This window comes from Budorcas taxicolor, chromosome X, assembly GCF_023091745.1.
Source record: "Budorcas taxicolor isolate Tak-1 chromosome X, Takin1.1, whole genome shotgun sequence".
NCBI classification, from domain to species: domain Eukaryota; kingdom Metazoa; phylum Chordata; class Mammalia; order Artiodactyla; family Bovidae; genus Budorcas; species Budorcas taxicolor.
The window spans coordinates 67,542,344-67,563,116 of record NC_068935.1 but is presented as its reverse complement, the minus strand read 5'-3'; the positions used below and the strand labels follow the sequence as shown (position 1 = coordinate 67,563,116).

The following is a 20,773-nucleotide window of genomic DNA, read 5'->3' as shown; positions in this document are numbered from 1 at the left end:
AATGTTACTTTAATCATGCCTTAGGAAAGAACAAACACAGAAAAATGAAAAGATCCTTAATAAGAAGTGTCTACTAATGATGATGGAACACTCTTCTGTTAGAAGTAGGTGCCAGAGGGATACTTCCTATGCTCTTTTACTGCTTTCATTTTGTAGCAAGGAGCTATAAGATAAGAGGAGTGAAGAGAAGTTGGTTCCTTATATTGGTTGAGAATAGCCTGGATGCATTTTAAATACAGATACAAAATACTGTGTTTGAAAACTAAAGGGTCTAGCTAGTAGCAAGAAAAAATAGCAAACATTTCTGTCCTGCTATTCAAATTTTCTGAAGCAGATTTTTCAGAGAGATGATCTATGGCCTTAAGAGATATTGAGGTAGGTTTATACCTCACTGTTGAGATTATTTGTAGCATATATAAACAACTGAATATGTGAAACAGTAAAGAAATAACACCTATTTTTGCACAGGTCTAAAATTGTTTTAATTCTCACTCTTCCTTATAAAACAACACAGTATTGTAAAGTAATTATCCTCCAATTAAAAATAAATAAATTTAAAACAATAAAAAATAAATGTTTAAAAAAAGACAGTTTGGTTAATGCTGCACTTAATATTTTAATAAAGCATTTACTCAAAAAGAAAAAAAAAACTAAAAAAAAAAAAAAAGTTGGCTGAATTATCGCAGGCTCTGACTTCTCAACCATTGTCACCTAGCACAATGATTGACTTGCCTGGCTATGTACCCAGGGAAGGCACCACTCATCTAGTGACATCTTCCCAAACTGCAAGTAAAAACCATAACAAGAATGATCTATGTTCAAGAGGATGCATCTAGCCAATCTAGTCCTATTTTAGTGATGAGTAATGCCATGCTTCCCAAAAGCTGTTATTGCCTGGACCAAATCATTTTAAATGTCAAGAGAAGGTTGCTATGTTATAACAATTACTAACTTCCATGAAAAAAAGGACTCACCGTTTTTAAACATGACAAAGAAAGCATAAAATTCTTTAAAGAGTTGACTCCAAACTGCCATTTAGAAGAAAAACAAAATTCAAATTACTTCAAAATATGAGTTAATTGACCCAGGTGTCAAGTCTAATTGATTACCAACACAATTTTTTACCAACAAATTTTTATAAAACCTTTATAAAACAAACTTACACATTACCTGGTAATTGTTTTGGTTTTGTGATAACCTCAATTGGTGTGATGATGCGAAATGTGAAGAAAAATTACTTCGTGATGGATTTGTATTACTGTACATTGCAGTAGATGCTGTATGTAATGAGGTCCGTGGTGTCAAATGGTTTTCTCTGTTCTGATACAGTACATTGTCTGACAAGTCTCTAATATTCACCATTTGTGAATTTGGCATATTTCTTCCTTGTCCAGGCAAAGCTGCACTTTGGTTCTCAGCTCGAAGGGAACTGCCACTTTCATAAAATCTTGAGTAGCTTGGTATCTGTGCTCCCATCAATGCCAATTCTTCCTCTCTGGCATACTCTTCATCAGCATCTCCAGTCTCCATTGCAATGGACAAACAAGTTCCTTCTGTCAAATTAGGAGGCTTCTGTGGGGTATTTCCTCCCAGAATTCTCTGTGGGTAATCACTAACTGCCAGTGAAAATACTTCACGGATTTCCAAATTTTGTGTTCTGCAGTAAGGGTCTCTAACAGATGGTTTTTGCCCACATAAGTTATGTGATGATAGACCTGTGTGTTCAGGCTTATATGATCTTTGAATTCCAACTGGTTCAATTTTGCAAGGTCGGTGGCACACAGATGGCTTTTGAGGTACCGTCATCTCAGAGGCTGGCATTGAAGAGCTTCCATAGTTTTTTTTTGTGTGATTGTATACAGAATTCCCAGCATTTAGCACACTTGTCTGTCTTGACAAAATAATTGTTTTTTCACCTAAGACTAAAGAGGCATTTTTACAGTGTGCTACTTGTCTTTGAACAGGAATGTGCAACTGAAACTCAGTATCATTTTTACTGGCTGTTTTCTGAATAGGGATTTTATGTGCTTCTGTAATTTGTGTATTTGAATGCTTGGTTGTCTCTTGTCTACTTGATGAACTGGCTGGACTGTATATACCAGTTATGATGACATCATTATTGGGTGATGTCCAAGAAGACTGTTGACTTGAGGGTGAAGCAATATTAACCACATTTCTGACTGTAATGTCTGGAGTGGCCAAAGAAGTACCAGAAACAGTTCCTGTTGTTGCTCCTGATTCAGAATTCTTACTACTCATTTTTCTTCTCTTATTGCCAACCCACGTCTGGAAGGATAAAAAATATATATATTATGGAAAAGTTCTTAATAAAAAAAAACAAGAAAATCAATTTCTATGTGACAGATTATATTCTCATTTGTCATAAAATTAAGGCCTATACAAATTTAAAAGAAAAAAAATATACAGTAAAGAAAAAGTAAAATATAAGGTCAGAGACCATCAGGAACCAGCATATAATAAATATCTAGAAACTTTGATGTGAATTATTTGTGAAAGCTTTTCTGTTGTGTCCAACTTTTTGCAATCCCATGGACTATACAGTCCAAGGAATTCTTCAGGCCAGAATACTGGAGTGGGTAACCTTTCCCTTCTCCAGGGGATTTTCCCAACCTAAGGATTGAGCCCAAGTGTCCTGCATTGCAAGTGGTTTCCTCACCAGCTGAGCCACAAGGGAAGCCCAAGAATACTGGAGTGGGCAGTCTATCCCTTCTTCAGTGGATCTTCACAACCCAGGAATCAAACCAGGGTTTCCTGTACTACAGGCAGATTCTTTACCAACTGAGCTTTCAGGGAAGCCCCTGAAACTGTGATAGAATAGTATTTTTGTTCTTCTCCTCAAAATCCAGCCAATTAATCTGTTGCAAGAACTTCTGTTCTATGAATATATCACAACTTGTTTAATTTAATATTGCTAGGAATTTAGATTACTTTTAGAAATATTCACTATTATAAAGCATATTGAAATACAACATTGTATATGCATCATTGTTCTATTGGTCCATTAGAATGCCATCTGAGAAGGAAAATTGCTTGACTTTTGACATTTTCAAATTACCCTCCAATGTATGAAAGTACTGATATCCCCACACCTCAACAACACTTTGCATTATCTTTTGTAGCATCTATTAGCCCAAGAGTTAAGAAAAGGTATATAATTGCTATTTAGATTTTAGTTTCTATGGTTACTTTCATTGAATTGTTTACATGTTACCTATACCCCCCAAAAAAAACCCCTAATTTTTGTATTGGGGTGTTTGTCATTTTTAATTGATTTTTAAGAGCAATTTTCTACTAGAGTTGGCAGCACTTTGTCACAAGTTGCAAAATCTTTTCCAGTTTGTCATTAATTTATGGTAGCTATTTTCTTCTTTATGCTTTTATCTACCTACTGAATTTTATACACTGAATATATATTACTTTTGTTTTCTTTTAGCTTTTCTTTTTTCTTTCTTTCTTTTTTTTTGACCACCTTATTTATTTTCCAATTGAAGGATAATTGATTTACACAATTTTGTTGTTTTCTGTCAAACATCAACAAGAATCAGCCATGGGTATAAACAAAAAAATCAATAAAAATAATATCAGTGGTTGACATTTAAGATTTGATTATAAAATATGTACTTTTATATAAGTATTATAACAATCAGTATTATTACAGTGAATCATTATTCCTTTTAAAATGTGCAATAAATATGCTCCATAAAACATTCAGCAAAATTTATAATTAGTTTTAAATGCATATCATCTTATAAACTACTAAAACACATTAATCTATTTAAGAACTTCAAAAAATAAATAAGTGAAAACATTAAATGACCTAGTCTTGCATAAACATAGTGCTAGGTGTATTTGGTTAATTTAATGGGATGTACTTTTGAAGACTGCAGAAATCATCCAATTTTCAATGCATATTTATATTGTATACAACATCAGATGTTGTAAAACTATAAATAAAAGCTAACACTGAATTCCATTATGTGTTTTTACATATAAGCTACTTTGCTAGGCATAATTTTTCTAATTTTATAAATGAAGAAACTGAGATTCAGAAATATTAAGTAGCTTGTAGAAGGATCTCCTGACCAGTTACCAGCAGAGCAAGGAATCAAAATCAATTTAATTTTTACCTCAATGAACATTATCCTTTCACTATGGTGAGAAATTCCTGAAATGGAGTTGGCCATTTCTGTGGGTCATTTTAATTTTATAATTAGTGCTTATCTAATAAAATGTTCCAGAAACAGAGGTGCTCACTCTTTTTGTTTCACATGAGGCTGTGGGAATTTAAAACTCACTCTTATGTAGTTTACTAAAGAGTAGAAGTGAGGATTACAAGCAGAGAGACAAATGAATATAAATGTCACAAAAGAAAGAGGTAGGGGGAAAAATACAAGATTTTAAAGTATATACTCAAGAGTAATATTTAAGAAGAAATGTTTGTGAATAAGAATAATTTCAATTTATGGTTCAAAAAGGTGAATATTACAAATACTCAAAATAAGTCACTGTGTTATGACTTTTCAAGTAAGAAGAATATGCACAGGAAGCATGATGCTTTGTAATTTTAAAATTTAAAAATTTCCAATTGGAAAGCACAGTGAATTGATAAAATTTGAACTCAAGATCTACTACATCTGGAGGGCAGCTCTGGGCAAGATTTCTAAGAAAACAAACAACCCGTCATTTTCCCATCATAGTATCTATCTTAACACAAGAATTTTAACAGTGATATTATTACATTGGAAATTTATGGCTTACTTTAATAGTTTTATAGTTCACATATGTAATTAAATAGTTTACTAGGTATTTATATCATATACCCATGAAAAGCAAAATGCAATAGAGTATCAAATGAATATGAAACTCAGGTATCTAACAATCTCACTTGTTCAGAATGCAGCCAATATAGATGTCACAAGATCCATGTACTTTACTGAAAGGAAAATCCTTGATCTTAAAACACTTAATCTTATTTTACACATAATTTTTACCAAACCTGGTATCCTAATCTATAGTAAATTAGAAATAACAAAACAAGAGGGGCGGTAATTGTGATTGCTGTTGGAAACACCTTGATAGCACTAAAACTAACAATTTTTATTAAATATTACTCGCTATAAAAAAGAACGGAAAATCATAAGAGAACGATGTGAGGAATCATTAAATGTTTGGGGTTCTTTAGTAAAGGAGAAAATCACTTTGTATACCTTACCATGTTATAAGCATTATTATTTTATAGCACAGTATAGTAATTGATTTCCACACTAAAACTCTGAGTCAAAAAGTAAAGATTCAGTTATTTTCAACAGTCTCTATTCAAATAAAGTAGGAAAGTATATAGTTAAGAAATACTTTATATTAAAATGTCAAAAGTAAAGAGATTTCATTACCTAAGAGTTCCCAATAACTGAATTAAATTTTACTAAAAGTCATTCAGCTATAGGATCCAAAATTGACCAAGGCATATAGAGTATAAATGATTCTCATTCCAAAAGTTTCATTGGTCAGAGGGGAAAAAAATGGGTCAATCAAAATTGATATGATGAGCATTTGGGGTTTGGAACTAAAAAAGTGACATTACATAGAAAAAAAGAAAGATAATGAACTTGGATAACCTATCCTTGGTGTCCATAAAATTATTTTTCAATCAACTTTTTAGAAATTCAATGTCTCCAAACTTTTCCTTTTTCTATACTCCCTTCTTTATTATCCTGTTCTTTTACCCCACAATATATATCTTTATATAGATGTATAGATATGCTGTGCTTAGTCACTCAGTCATGTCTGACTCTTTGCAACCCCCATGAACCCCCACCAGCCCACCAGGTTCCTCTGTCCATGGGATTCTCCAGGCAAGAATACTGGAGTGCATTTGTCATTCCCTCCTCCAGGGGATCTTCCCAACCCAGGGATCAAACCTAGGTCTCCCGCACTGCGGGCAGATTCTTTACCATCTGAGCTACAAGGGAAGCCCAAGAATACTGGAGTGGGTAGCCTATCCCTTCTTCAGGAAATCTTCCCAACCCAGGGATTGAACTGGGGTTTCCTGCATTGCAGGTGAATTATTTACCAGCTGAGCTACCAGGAAAGCATATATATATATATATAGCCTAGGTGTTTTAACCTTTTAAGTACTTTACACATTGTGATCAAGTTCTTAGCACAGTGAGATTTCAGTTCTTTTGAGAAAAAGCACAATAAGTACTATATTAAAATAATAAGGGAAGATGTCTTTCAAGTAGAATATGTAGACCTAGCAAAATATCAGAGGCAGGGGAGGTTGTGGAATAGTGAGCCTATAAACAACTCACTTCTCCTCTGGCTAAAAAGCCACCAAAATTGTGCTGAAATTTAGATTAGGAAGAGGGAATTTCTGTAGAATTTACACTCTCCTAGTACAGAGAGAAGGAATCCATTTTACACTATTCCATATACCTTACATAATATTTTACTTGCAAACTTGCATTCTAGAAAGTTCCTGTCTTTCATTTCCATTATTATAGATTTCACACAGTTTGGAGCAGAAATATAAGCATTTGTATTTCAACACTCTCAGTATTCAAGTACAGTCAAATAAGTCATTAGTGGGAAGATTGCAATAGAAAATTGGAAATATGAAAGGTCACAGTCCACAAAGTAGCTGCCTAAGAAGACTTTTCACTTTAAAATAATGGTAAAAAAAAGAGATAAGAAAAGAAAGAAGTTGCTGCGATAAACAACAACAACGAGTTTTTACTTATAAAATAGAAATCTCAACTTGAAATATTACAGATTTAAAAATTTTCCTAAGGCCACTAGTTTTTTTCCTCAAGTTTACCAAAGGGACTGCAAACAATTAATTTAAAGCTATCAATAAGAGACATTTGTAGTTCTTACACAAATCTGAGTATGATCTCAGCACAGATATCCTGGATATCCGCCCCCCTCCACTAGAATTGGTGACATAATCCCCTATATGAAAGTAAATATATCCTTCAGTCAAAAAAATATTTTTTCCAAGGAATTCTTATCAAGATATTTTATCTTTGGGGGTCTTTGAATGTTCCTTCAACAGAAAAATAAACAAAATCCTCTCTGTTACCAAATTAGCCTAATGAATGACAAAATTGGGGAAGTTGCTAATCTTTGAATCCCTAAATTTTCAAGCCAGCAGGATTTATAGCATTTTCAGACAATCATGAAAGGACCTATATTCCCACTATGAAATCTGTGACTAGTTCTGTTACATTTATCTCTTGCCTCCTCTTTGTCACCTTCTCACTGCCATTCCCAAATGTGTAGCAGCTCTGATTTTTAATAGCTAAATAATTATGATTGTAAAAAAAGGAATTTTTTTTCCCCTAGGGATTTTCTGTCCCTTACCTTGTAACCCATTAAAATGCATACATTTTACTTAGAAGGAGATGTGGCATTTATAAAAAGCTAGATTTTCCTAAAAAGACATAAATACTAAAGTCATAAGTGCCCAATGAAAAAATTCAAACACATCAAGAAAATATGTGAAGTCCCTTGGTAGATGCATGTTTTATTGATATCAATTTGAAGGGTTATATCTATATTATTCTAGGTATAAACAAAGCATGAGATCAATAACTAATCCTAAACGTACCTATTAGTTCAAAGGACTGGGATTTTTTTTAAGATATATTTAAAATGAAAAATTTTAGTGCTTTCAAGCTATTTGTAGAAAAAAACATACTAAATAATTGTCTTTATTAAAAATAGTAATTTTATACAAGGGAAATTAAGCTGTTTATAAAGTTAGTGACTTCATATCCTGATAGTTTTTCTCATATTAAGCAATTATTTCTTGCAATAAAAAGTATTAAATTCAAGAGTTTAAGACCTGAATACTTACCCTGACTACACTGAAGTCCAGCTTAGTCTCCTGTGCACACTGTAATATGAGCTGAAAGCAATTTTTACTTTGATTTGTCATTCCATTTTCATAATAACGTTGTAAAATCCTTTGTTGCTCTACAGTAAATACAGAACGTAGATTCATCTAAAAATAAAAGAAGATACTCTGAAAATTGGAATAAAAATGGATATGTGTAGAGTTTGCATGCTTTTGTTTTTATAATAACTTCAGTGCTTTCAAGCTGTGAGATTTTTTTAAAGTGAAATATTTTCAGTAATGGGCAATAATTTGTGTGCCAAAGGGAGACAGGTTCTCACTGAAAATTATGCATAATGTGAACACTTATTGAACTTGTTCAGAAAAAAAAAAATATCAACTTTAAAGACAAAAAATGAGAAAGCCCTTTTCTGGATAGTGTCAGTGCATACGGAAAAAAAAGTTCTTTCACCAAAATAAATATTTATGGCTAGTAAAGCCAGAGATTGGTAGCCATACATGGTCAATTATCAACAGGGAAACTCACTGTTCTTTGTCAAGTAAAGCATCTGTCATATGTCTTACAGATAGAAGCTGTGCTCTGGAACAAAAAGGCACTATTATTATTATTTTTTTCTTTTTCTGGGATAAAGAGGTTTATTTTATACAAAAGTCAAAATCTCTCTTTAAAGCTTAAAAATAACCAGGAAGGTTTAGTGACTCTGAAAATGTGTTTGCTTTAGGCAATACTAAACAAAATATTTATTTTTAACAGCTTCAGTATGTAAATCTAAAGTAAAAATCATGTACATTTTCCTAAAAATAAACCATGTACTTGTAACTGACATCATAATTAGGCAAGAGAAATTTTTTAAAAACACAGTACTCTTTCTGTTAATAGGCAAGATGTTTAATATTAAGGGAACAACTCTGTGAATCTCACAAATAAGAGGCAAGCCAAGCTCTTCATAAAGGAGATTAATTTCAGTAGTACATTTTATAAAGAAGAACACATAATTAGATAAAGGCAATTTCAGGTTTCTTTTAAAAGTTGTCACATCAAAACTGTTATGCCTAAAAGCTGACAGAAAGAAAACCTTTCCAAGGAATGAATCCTTTTAAAATTAGGGAAACAGCAGCAACAAAAACAAACTAAACAAAAATCATTCCAATATACTGGGTATGCAAACAACTAAGTACACTGACGTGGAAAATAACTTTCGTTTTAAAAATATGTTGAACAATAAAGAAGTTTCATAAAGAAATTAAAGATAGTCAAATAGATATCCAGTGCAATCTGTACATACGGCTTTTTTTTCTTGACCATACAAATGTCTTCCTATATAATGTTAAGAGATTCGATGAGAGAAATTCACATGTAGAAGAGGGTAGGAACATTCAGAAACAAATTACAAAGAGACTGCCAATGTGGAAATGTAAACCTCTTATCTGAAAACTGACCAAATTTTCAAGAATGTTTGGGCCAGAGTGTAGGGACAATATTCATCAAAGCAATATTACTATCATGTATGCCAGTTTTCAGAGCAATTTTGGGTTCTTTTTCCTAAATGGTTCAGCTACAGTCAGGAGATGAAGTTCAAATACCTGAAGTACCGCATCTGGTGTGGATTAAGAAGTAAGGTACTTTGGAATGAGATTTGAGGAAAATATATAATAAAGTTATATATATTATAGTTCAACTATAAGTTACAATTGATTTTTTAATTACATAAATTAAGACTTCTAGTTGGAGTTTTAATATCAAACACTCAAAAATTAATAGAATGAATAGACAAAAAAGTAGAAAGATATAGTAGACCGGAAAAGCACTGTGAAACGATTCAACATAGTTAAGGTTTATATAATTTTCAAACAACAGCAGGATACAAATTATATTCAAGTTCCCATAGAGTATAAGCCAGCAGACACTGGACCATATCCAGGGACATAAAACAAGGTGCAAAAATTTCATGGTCGAAAGGTATTGAAATCACAGAGTCTGTTCTCTTATCACTGTGAAATTATGTTAGAAATCAATATCAAAAGATATTAGGAGATGACCCTCATATTTTCAAGTGCAATGTGACATTTACCAAGAGAGATCTTTGACTTAGCCATTGAAAGCCTCAATAAAGTTAAAAGACTGAAAAAACACAGAGAGTGATTGCAGAGAAGAAAGCATTTAAATGAGAAATTAATATCAAAATGAGAAATTAATATCAAAGATATTTTTAAAATCCCATGAATTTGGAAATTAAATGTCTGCTTTTAAATGCTGGATGTATCTAAGAAATCATAACAAAGAAAATTAGAAAATATCCATAACAGTACAAAAATGGAAATAAAAATATTTTTTAATTTATTTTTAAAATTAATTAATTTATTTTAATTCAAGGCTAATTACTAAACTACTACAATATTGTAGTGGTTTTCGCCATACATTGACATGAATCAGCCATAGGTGTACATGTGTTCCCCATTCTGAAACCCCCTCCCATCTCCCTCCCCATCCCACTCTTCAGGGTCATCCCAGTGCACCAGCCTTGACCACCCTGTCTCATGCATTGAACCTGGACTGGCGATCTATTTCACAGATGATGATATACATGTTTCAATGCTCTTCTCTCAAATCATCCCACCCTTGCCTTCTCCCACAGAGTACAAAAATCTGTTCTTTACATCTGTGTCTCTTTTGCTGTCTCGTACCATCATTACCATCTTTCTAAATTCCATATATATGCGTTAATATGTATTGGTGTTTTTCTTTCTGACTTACTTAATCTCAAAAATATACAAGCAGCTCCTGCAGCTCAATTCCAGAAAGAAAACATTTATCAAATTTTTTTCCATACAGCTGAAACTGTTCAGTGCAACTAAATGCAATGAAGAATCTTGAATAAAGTATGAAAACAAATAATGGATACTAGCATAAAATTTTGTGTTATTTGAACAAAATTTCTAGTTAATAATACTGTTTAACATGCAAATTTTGTTTTTTTTTTACAACATAGTATTTCTTTATATTCTCAGCTTTGTATTAGATGTTTCAAACATCATTCAAATATTTTTAAAATTACTAAAATAATAAGCTTTCTAGATTTTAGCAATAATACTAGATGCCAGAATAAATGGAACTATATAAAAGTTTTGAGTGAATGTAAATTAGAAATCTAGCATTCTATTCATATTTTAGTCAACAAATGAAACCAAAATGTTATACATTTTCATTCTATTCATATTTTAGTCAACAAATGAAACCAAAATGTTATACATTTTTTATCTGTTTTTGTACACACACATAGTGTGTATAATATTATAAATTTTAGAAATGTTATTAATATTTTTCTCAAAAAGTTCATTCTTTACCTGCTCAACTAAATATACCCTATAATCAAGATAAACTATTATCTCCAGCTGCCCTCATTATCTTGGCATATGAAGAGGCAAGTTATTGAATGCATGAAGTTCTTAATCATCTGTACAAACATCAGGAAAAGAGTTGAAAATTTTTCATTCTTAAAGTTGGGTTATTATTTATATGGGAGATAAAATGACAACCCATTGGATTCATGAAAATTGAGACCCACTGGGTTGAGTGAGGGAAGGTTACTGAATTAAGGGATTAAATGACAAAATAACAAGTCATTTAGCTTTACCTCATGAGTCTAATAAACACTCTTTGCATTGTAGCAACCACTGAACATATGCCATCCCACAAGTAATAAGACAACCTGTGCCTTACATTTTAGCTTCACTGGAGACTATTTGGTAAATCACTTAATTTCTATGAGCATCCATCTCCTACTCAGTAAAATTCTGGATTATATGACTTGTTTTATTTACCAATCTCGACTGTTACAAATAATTTAAGATATGTCAGCTCATTTTTCTTAGTTTTTTTTTTTTGTGCGTGTGTGTGTGTGTGTGTGTGTGTGTGTGTGTGTGTGTGTGTGTGTGACCTGCAGCTTCTAGGATCTTAGTTCCCTGACCAGGGATTGAACCCAAACACCCTGCAGTAGAAGTGTGAAGTCTTAACCACTGGACTGTGAGGGAATTCCTATGTTTCTTAAATTCTAAAGCTTGTTGCAGTTGTAACATACTTATATATTTTTAGGATAATGAGACCTTTCAGTTTATCTATCATATTCATATGAAATTTCTTAGGTTGCTTTCTTCTTTAGAATTTGACTTTTTAATGAAGACCCTGAGCCACTGGGAAATGATTAAAATATGTTCAGTATGTTCTGTGCAACCAAGCAGAGCAATGAGTGAAATATTTTAGATATACTGCTTTGGAAGTACATGAAAAATACAACTTTGAGGAATGACTGTCTCCTTAGGAATTCCAGATAGCTAAAACTGTATTTTCACATTGGAATATTTCAGATAAATTCCTATGAAACATTGTTTTTATATATCAGATATCTTACTTAAGACCAGTGTTAATAATGTCCTAAAATTGTATTAAGTGGGCTTCCCTGGTGGCTCAGACTGTAAAGAATCTGCCTGCAATGCAGGAGGCCCCAGTTCAATCCCAGAGTTAGGAAGGTACCCTGGAGAATGGAATGGCTACCCACTACAATATTCTTGTCTGGAGAATTTCATGAACAGAGGAGACTGGCAGGCTCCAGTCCAGGGTGTCACACAGAGTCGGACACAACTGAGTGAATAACACGCACTTGTAATGTATTAAGGGGCTAAACCATTGGAAAAAAAAAAAAATTCTTAAGTACTCATTCTTAAAAAAACCTGATTTTGAAAGTGGAGTGAATCCATAAAATCATCAACAACTCAAAGAGAAGACATTATTTCCAACATCAAAACTTTTATTTTTTCTTTATTTATTTACAAATGATTGAGCTTTAGGTTAATATAATAACTTGAATATCTTTATCTTGGCCAATAGAGTTATATTAGCATAGTCTTTTTAATCCATTATTATTATTCACTTTGAAATTTCTTGTTCAGTCACAAAGTTGTGTCTGACTCGTTAAGACACCATGGACTGTAGCACGCTAATCTCCTGTGTCCACTAATATTTCCTGGACTTTGCTCAAATTTATATCTATTGAGTTGGTGATGCTATCTGTCTCATCCTCTGCTGCTCCTTTCTACTCTTGATCTCAATCTTTCCCAACATCAGAGTCTTTTCCAGTGAGTCAGCTCTATACATCAGGTGGCCAAAGAATTGGAGCTTCAGCTTCAGCAACAGTCCTTCCAATGAATATTCAGGGTTGATTTCCTTTAAGATTGACTGGTTTGATTTCCTGCCATCAAAGGGACTCAGGAGTTTTATTCTAGCAGCTCAATTCCAAAGCATAAATTTTTCAACACTCAGCCTTCTTTATGGTCCAACAACCACATTAATACATGACTACTGGAAAAATGATAGCATTGATTATACAAACCTTTGTCAGCAAAGTGATGTTTCTACTTATTAATATGCTGTCTCGGTTTGTCATAGCTTTCCTTACAATTATATTTTAATTTCTTGGCTGCAGTCACAGTCTTCAGTGATTTTGGAGCCCAAGAAAATAAAATCCGTCATTTCCTCCTTTTATTTGTCATGAAGTGATGGGACTAGATGCCATGGTCATAAGTTTTTTAATGTAGAGTTTCAGGCCAGCTCTTTCACTCTACTTTTTCATTCTCATCAAAATGCTCTTTACTCCCTCTTCACTTTCTGTCAATGGACTGGTATCATCTGCATATCTGTGATTTTTTTAATATTTCTCCCAGCAATCTTGATTCCAGTTTGTGATTCAGCATTTTGCATATAAGTTAAATAAGCAGGGTGACAACATATAGCCTTGTCATACTCCTTTTGCAATTCTGAACCAGGCAGGTCCACATCTGGTTCTAACTGTCCATTTTTGTCCTGAATACAGGCTTCAAACAATTTCCAAGAAAAAGAAATGCAAAAAGGAAAACTGGTTGTTTGAAGAGGCCTTACAAAAAAAAAAAAAAAAGAAGAAGAAGAAGAAGAAGAGAAGCAAAAGCCAAAGGAGAAAAGGAAAGATATATCCATCTGAATGCAGAGCTCCAAAGAATAGCAAGGAGAGATAAGAAAGCATTCCTAAGTGATCAATGCAAATAAATAGAGGGAAAAATAGAAAGGGAAAGAATAGAGATCCCTACAAGAAACTTAGAGATACCAAGGGAACGTTTCATGCAAAGATGGGCACAATGAAGAACAAATGGTATGGATGTAACAGAAGCAGAAGATGTTAAGAGAGGTGGCAAGAATACACAGAAGAATTATACAAAAAAGATCTTAATGACCCAGATAACCATGATGGTGTGATCACTCACCAAGAGCCAGACATCCTGGAGTGTGAATTCAAGTGGGCCTTAGGAAGCATCACTAAGAACAAAGCTAGTGGAAGCTATGGAATTCCAGTTGAGATATTTCAAATCCTAAAAGATGATGCTGTTATAGTGTTGCACCAAATATGCCAGCAAATGTGAAAAACAGCAGTGGCCACAGGACTGGAAAAGGTCAGTTTTCATTCCATTCCCAAAGAAAGGCAATGACAAAGAATGCTCAAACTACTGTACAGTTGCACTCATCTCACATGCTGGCAAACTAATACTCAAAATTCTCCCAGCTAGGCTTCAACAGTAGGTGAACTGTGAACTTCCAGATGTTCAAGCTGGATTTAGAAAAGGCAGAGGAATCAAAGATCAAATAGCCAACATCCATTGGATCATAGAAAAAGCAAAAGAATTCCAGGGGGGGGAAAATCTATTTCAGCTTCACTGATTATGCTAAAGCCTTTGTGTGGATCACAACTAACTGGAAAATTTTTAAAGAGATATTAATATCAGACCACCTTACCTGCCTCCTGAGAAATCTGTATGCAGGTCAAGAAGCAACAGTTAGAACCAGACATGGAAGAGCAGACTGATGTCAAATTGGGAAAGGAGTATGTCAAGGTTGTATATTGTCAATCTGCTTATTTAACTTATATGCATAGTACATCATGCAAAATCCCAGGCTGGATGAAGCACAAACTGGAATCAAGATTGCTGGGAGATATATCAATAACCTCAGACACACAGATGACACCACCCTTATGGCAGAAAGTGAATAGAAATTGAAGAGCCTCTTGATGAAAGTGAAAGAGGAGAGTGAAAAAGCTGGCTTAAAACTCAACATTCAAAAAACGAAGATCATGGCATCCAGTACCATCACTTGTTGGAAAATAGATAGGAAAACAATGGAAACAGTGAGGGAGTTTATTTTCTTGGGCTCCAAATCACTGCAGATGGTGATTGCAGTAATGGAATTAAAAGATGCTTGCTCTTTGGAAGAAAAGCTATGACCAACCTAGACAGCATATTACAAAGCAGAAGTATTACTTTGCCAACTATTGTCTGTCTAGTCAAAGCTATGATTTTTCCAGTAGTCATATATGGATGTGAGAGTTGGACCACAAAGAAAGCATAGTGCTAAAGAATTGATGCTTTTAAACTGTGGTGTTGGAGAAGACTCTCGAGAGTCCCTTGGACTGCAAGGAGATCCAACCAGTCAATCCTAAAGGAAATGAGTCCTGAATATTCATTGGAAGGACTGATGCTGAAGCTCAAGTGCCAATACTTTGGCCACCTTATGCAAAGAAGTGACTCATTGGAAAAGACCCTGATGCTGGGAAAGACTAAAGGCAGGAGGAGAGGGGGACAACAGAAGAGGAGATTGCTGGATGGCATCACCGACTCAATGGACATGAATTTGAGCAAGCTCCAGGAGTTGGTGATGGGCAGGGAAGCCCAGCATGCTGCAGTCCATGGGGCGCAAAGTCAGACATGACTGAGTGACTGAACTGAACTGAACTGAACTGAAGACTTTCAACAACAACGAACAGTTTTGTCATTCTAAAATATCCCTTATGCTCCTTCTTTGTAATCAGTCTCTCCAGCCACCCAGTCCCTGATAATCACTATACTGTTCCTATTATTTTCACTTTTATGAATGCCATATAGACAGAATAATACAGTATGTATTTTTTCTGAGACTAGCTTCTTTCACTTTGCATAATGTATTTGAGATTCATCTATGTTGTCTTTATCAACAGTTTTATCCTTTTCTTGCAGAGGAGCATTCCATGGTAAGAATACCACAGTTTATCCATTCATTCATTGAAGGACAGGTGGCTATTATGAATAAAACTATTAAAAATATTTGTGTTCAGGTTTATGTCTCCAAATATGTTTCCTTTTCTCTTGAGCAAATACCTAGGATTATGATTTCTGGTCAGTCAGTAAATGTATGCTTAACTTTATAGAAAACTGCTGAACCATTTTCAAAAGTCACTGTACAAACTTGCTTTTGCACCAACATTCTATGAAAGTTTCAATTCTTTCAATTCCTTACTATATTTATTATTATCAGATTTTTTTTAAAAATAACCATTTTAATAGTTGTGTAATTGTATGTTATTATTGTAGCTTTAATTTATATTTCCTTAGTAACTAATGATATTGAGCATCTTTTAATATGCTTATTTGTCATTCACACCTTCTCTGTATAAGTCTCCAAATATTTTGCAAATTTCTAAATTGGATTGGTTGTTTCTTCTTGTTGAACTTGCAGGGTTCATTACATATTCTGCCTACAAGTCCTTTATGAGAAATATTACTTGCAAATAAATGTTTTCCTCATTTGTAGCTTGTCTTATTTTAGTAACAGTGTATTTTACAGAGCAGTTTTTAATTTTGATGTAGTCCAATTTATCACTACTCTTTCATTTTATGGACTATGCTTTTAGTGTCTTATCTAGAAATTTCTATCTAACACAAGGCCACAAAAATTTTTCCTATGTTTTTTTTTAGTCACTTTATATTTTTGCCATTCACATTTAGGTTTTGGATCCATTTGGAGTTGATTTTTGTATAAGGCATGAAGTACAGGTCAAAGTTTTATTTTTTTATTCATTTATTTATTTCATTTTGATATACAATTGTTTCAGTGTCACTAATTGAAAGAAAATTTATTGAACTGATTTTTCATCTGTGTTAAAAGTCATTTAACCACATAAGTATGCTTCTCTTTCTGGTCACTTTTTACTGTTCCATTGATCAAAGTGTTAATTTCTTAATCAAAACCACATTGTCTTAACTACTGTAGATTTACAGTGTCTTGAATCAGAAAGTGTAAGTCTTCCAACACTGTACTTTAAAAATCAATTTAGCTATTACCATCCTTTTCATCCTGATATGAAATTTGGAATCAGATTCTTGGTACCTGGAAAATATCTAATTATTTAGATCTTCTTTGATTTCTTTCCTCAGAGTTTTATAGTTTTCAGTTATACAGATTCAGTACATAGTCTGTAAAATTCATATCTATGCATTTCTTGTTTGTGGGGGGATTTAAGGAGACTATTGTAAATGGTATTTTTAAAATCATGGGTACTATAGTTAAAAATAACATAGTGTGTATTGGAATATACTGAGAGTAGATTTCGAGTGTTTTCACTATACTAAAAAAAAAGAAAAGAACTAAACAGAAAAATGTGAGTTGATGGATATATTAATTACCCTGATTGTACTAATCATTTCATAATACATTTACGTATCAAACCATCACATTGTACACCTTAAACATACACAATTTTCCTTTGTGAATAATATGTCAATAGAGCTGGAGTCCTTGTTAAAAAAATTTCAATTGCTCATTGCTAGTATATCAACATACAACTGATTTTGGTATATTGACTTCAGTAACCCAGTCCAAACAATTGTCATTCACAAAGAGATAAAGACTTATTTCTTCATTTCCAATAAATTTGCCTTTTATTTCTTATTGTGCCTGGATAAGGCCTAGAGCACAATGTTTAAATGAAATGAAAAGGCAAAAAGATAGGACACTGAAAGATGAACTCCCCAGGTCGGTAGATGCCCAATATGCTTCTCGAGAAGAGTGGAGAAATAACTCTAGAAAGAACAAAGAGATGGAGCCAAAGCAAAAATAACACCCAGTTGTGGGTGTGATGTCCAATGTTGTTAAGAACAATATTATATAGGAACCTGTAATGTTAGTCCATGAGTTAAGGCAAATTGGAAGTGGCCAAACAGGCAATGGCAAGAGTGAACATCAACATTTAGGAAAAGGTGAATTAAAATGGACTGGAATGGGTGAATTTAACTCAGATGACCATTATATCTACTGCTGTGGGCAAGAATACCTTAGAAGAAATGGAGTAGCCATCATAGTCAACAAAAGAGTCCAAAATTCAGTATTTGGATGCAGTCTCAAAAATGACAGAATAATCTCCATTGATTTCCAAGGAAAACCATTCAATATTACAGTAATCCAAGCCTATGCCCCGACCAGTAATGCTGAAGACGCTGAAGTTGAATGGTTCTATGAAGACCTACAAGACCTTCTAGAGATAACACCTTAAAAAATTGTCCTTTTCATTATAGGGGACTGGAATGCAAAAGTAGAAAGTCAAGAGACACCTGGAGTAACAGGCAAATTTGGACTTGAAGAACAAAACAAAGCAGGGCAAAGGTTAACAGAGTTTTGCCAAGCGAACACACTGGTCATAGCAAACACTCTCTTCCAACAACACAAGAGAAGACTCTACACATGGACATCACCAGATGGTCAATACCAAAATCAGAACCATTATATTCTTTGCAGCCAAAGATGGAGAAGCTCTATACAGTCAGCAAAACAAGACCAGGAGCTGATTGTGGCTCAGATCATGAACTTCTTATTGCCAAATTCAGAGTTAAATTGAAGAAAGTAGGGAAAACCACAAGACTATTCAGGTATGACCTAAATCAAATCCCTTACAATTATACAGTGGAAGTGACAAATAGATTCAGGGATTAGATCTGATAGACAGAGTGCCTGAAGAACTATAGACTGAGGTTTGTGACAGGAGGCAGTGATCAAGACCATCCCCAAGAAAAAGAAATGCAAAAAGGCAAAATGATTGTCTGAGAAGGCCTTACAAATAGCTGAGAAAAGAAGAGAAGCTAAAGTCAAAGGAGAAAACAAAAGATATACCAACTTGAAGGCAGAGTTCCAAAGAACAGTACAGAGAAATAAGAAAACCTTCCTCAATGGTCAATGCAAAGAAATTGAGGAAAACAATAGAATGGGAGAGACTAGAGATCTCTTAAAGAAAATTAGAGATACCAGGGAAATATTTCATTCAAAGATGGGCACAATGAAGGACAGAAATGGTATGGACCTAACAGAAGCAGAAGATATTAAGAGGTGGCAAGAATACACAGAAGAACTATACAAAAAAGTTCTTCTTGACCCAGATAGCCATGATGGTATGATCATTCACCTAGAGCCAGACATCCTGCAATGTGAAGTCAAGTGGGCCTTAGGAAGCATCACCATGAACAAAGCTAGTGGAGGTGATGGAATTCCAGTTGAGCTATTTCAAATCCTAAAAGATGATGCTGTGAAAGTGCTGCACTCAATATGCTAGCAAATTTGGAAAACTCAGCAGTGGCCACAGGTCTGGAAAAGGTCAGTTTTTATTCCAACCCCAAAGAAAGGCAATGACAAAGAATGCTCAAACTACCACACAGTTGCACTCATCTCAGACACTAACAAAGTAATCCTCAAAATTCTCCAAGCTAGGCTTCAACAGTAGGTGAACTGTGAACTTCCAGATGTTCAAGCTGGTTTTAGAAAAGGCAGAGGAATCAGAGATCAAATTGCCAACATCTGTTGGATCATTGAAAAATCACGAGAGATTCAGAAAAAAAAAAAATCTACTTCTGTTTTATTTACTATGCCAAAGTCTTTGACTGTGAGGATCAAAACAAACTATGGAAAATTCTTAAAGAGGTGAGAATGCCAAACCACCTGACCTGCCTTCTGAGAAATATGTATGCCAGTCAAGAAGCAACAATTAGAATTGGACATAGAACAGCAGACTGATTCCAAATCAGGAAAGGAGTATGTAAAGGCTGCATATTGTAATCCTGCTTATTTAACTTTATGCAGAGTACATCATGTGAAATCCCAGGCTGCATGAAGCATAAGATGGAATCAAGATTGCTGGGAGAAATATCATTAACCTCAGATATGCAGATGACATAACCCTTAAGGCAGAAAGTGAAGAAGAATTAAAGAGCCTCTTGATGAATGTGAAAGAGGAGAGTGAAAAAGCTGGCTTAAAACTCAACATTCAGAAAACTAAGATCATGGCATCTGGTCCCATCACTTCATGGCAAATATATGGTAAAATAATGGAAACAGTGGAGGACTTTACTTTTCTGGGTTCCAAAATCACTGCAGATGGTGACTGCAACCATGAAATTAAAAGATGCTTGCTCCTTGGAAGAAAAGCTATGACCAAACTAGACAGCATATTACAAAGCAAAGACATTACTTTGCCAACAAATATCCATCTAGTCAAAGCTATGGTTTTTCCAGTAGTCATGTATTAATGTGAGAGTTGGACTATGAAGAAAGCTGAGCGCTGAAGAATTGATACTTTTGAACCTTGGTGTTGGAGAAGACTCTTGAGAGTCCCTTGGACTGCAAGGAGACTCAACCAGTCCATCCTATAAGAGATCAATCCTGAATATTCATTGGAAGTGTTGTTCCTGAAGCTGAAACTCCAATACTTAGGCTACCTGATGTGAAGAACTGAGACATTGGAGAAGATCCTGATGCTGGGAAAGATTGAAGGCGGGAGGAGAAGGCGACAACAGAGGATGAGATGGTTGGATGGCATCACTGACTCGATGGACATGAGTTCGAGTAAGCTCTGGAGTTGATGATGGACAGTGAAGCCTGGTGTGCTGCGGTCCATGGCGTCACAAAGTGTTGGACACAACTGAGTGACTGAACAACAACAACGTTACTATCATCATTATAATCAATGGATATTGCATTTTGTCAAATACTTTTTCCTGCATCTATTGAGATAATTG

At 34.1% G+C, this 20,773-nt stretch overlaps 1 protein-coding gene across 1 annotated transcript in view; it reads right to left on the bottom strand.

The window, feature by feature from the left end:
- HDX (highly divergent homeobox) overlaps positions 1 to 8,026 on the bottom strand; it is a 218,134-nt gene extending 210,108 nt beyond the window's left edge. Inside the window, exons 1-2 of the mRNA XM_052663693.1 lie at positions 7,880 to 8,026; positions 1,171 to 2,286 (exon numbers count right to left, since the gene is read on the bottom strand). Of these exons, the coding sequence (XP_052519653.1) occupies positions 1,171 to 2,286; positions 7,880 to 8,026 (1,263 nt within the window). The remainder of the gene's footprint in view (positions 1 to 1,170; positions 2,287 to 7,879) is intronic.
- Positions 8,027 to 20,773: the final 12,747 nt, after the last annotated feature.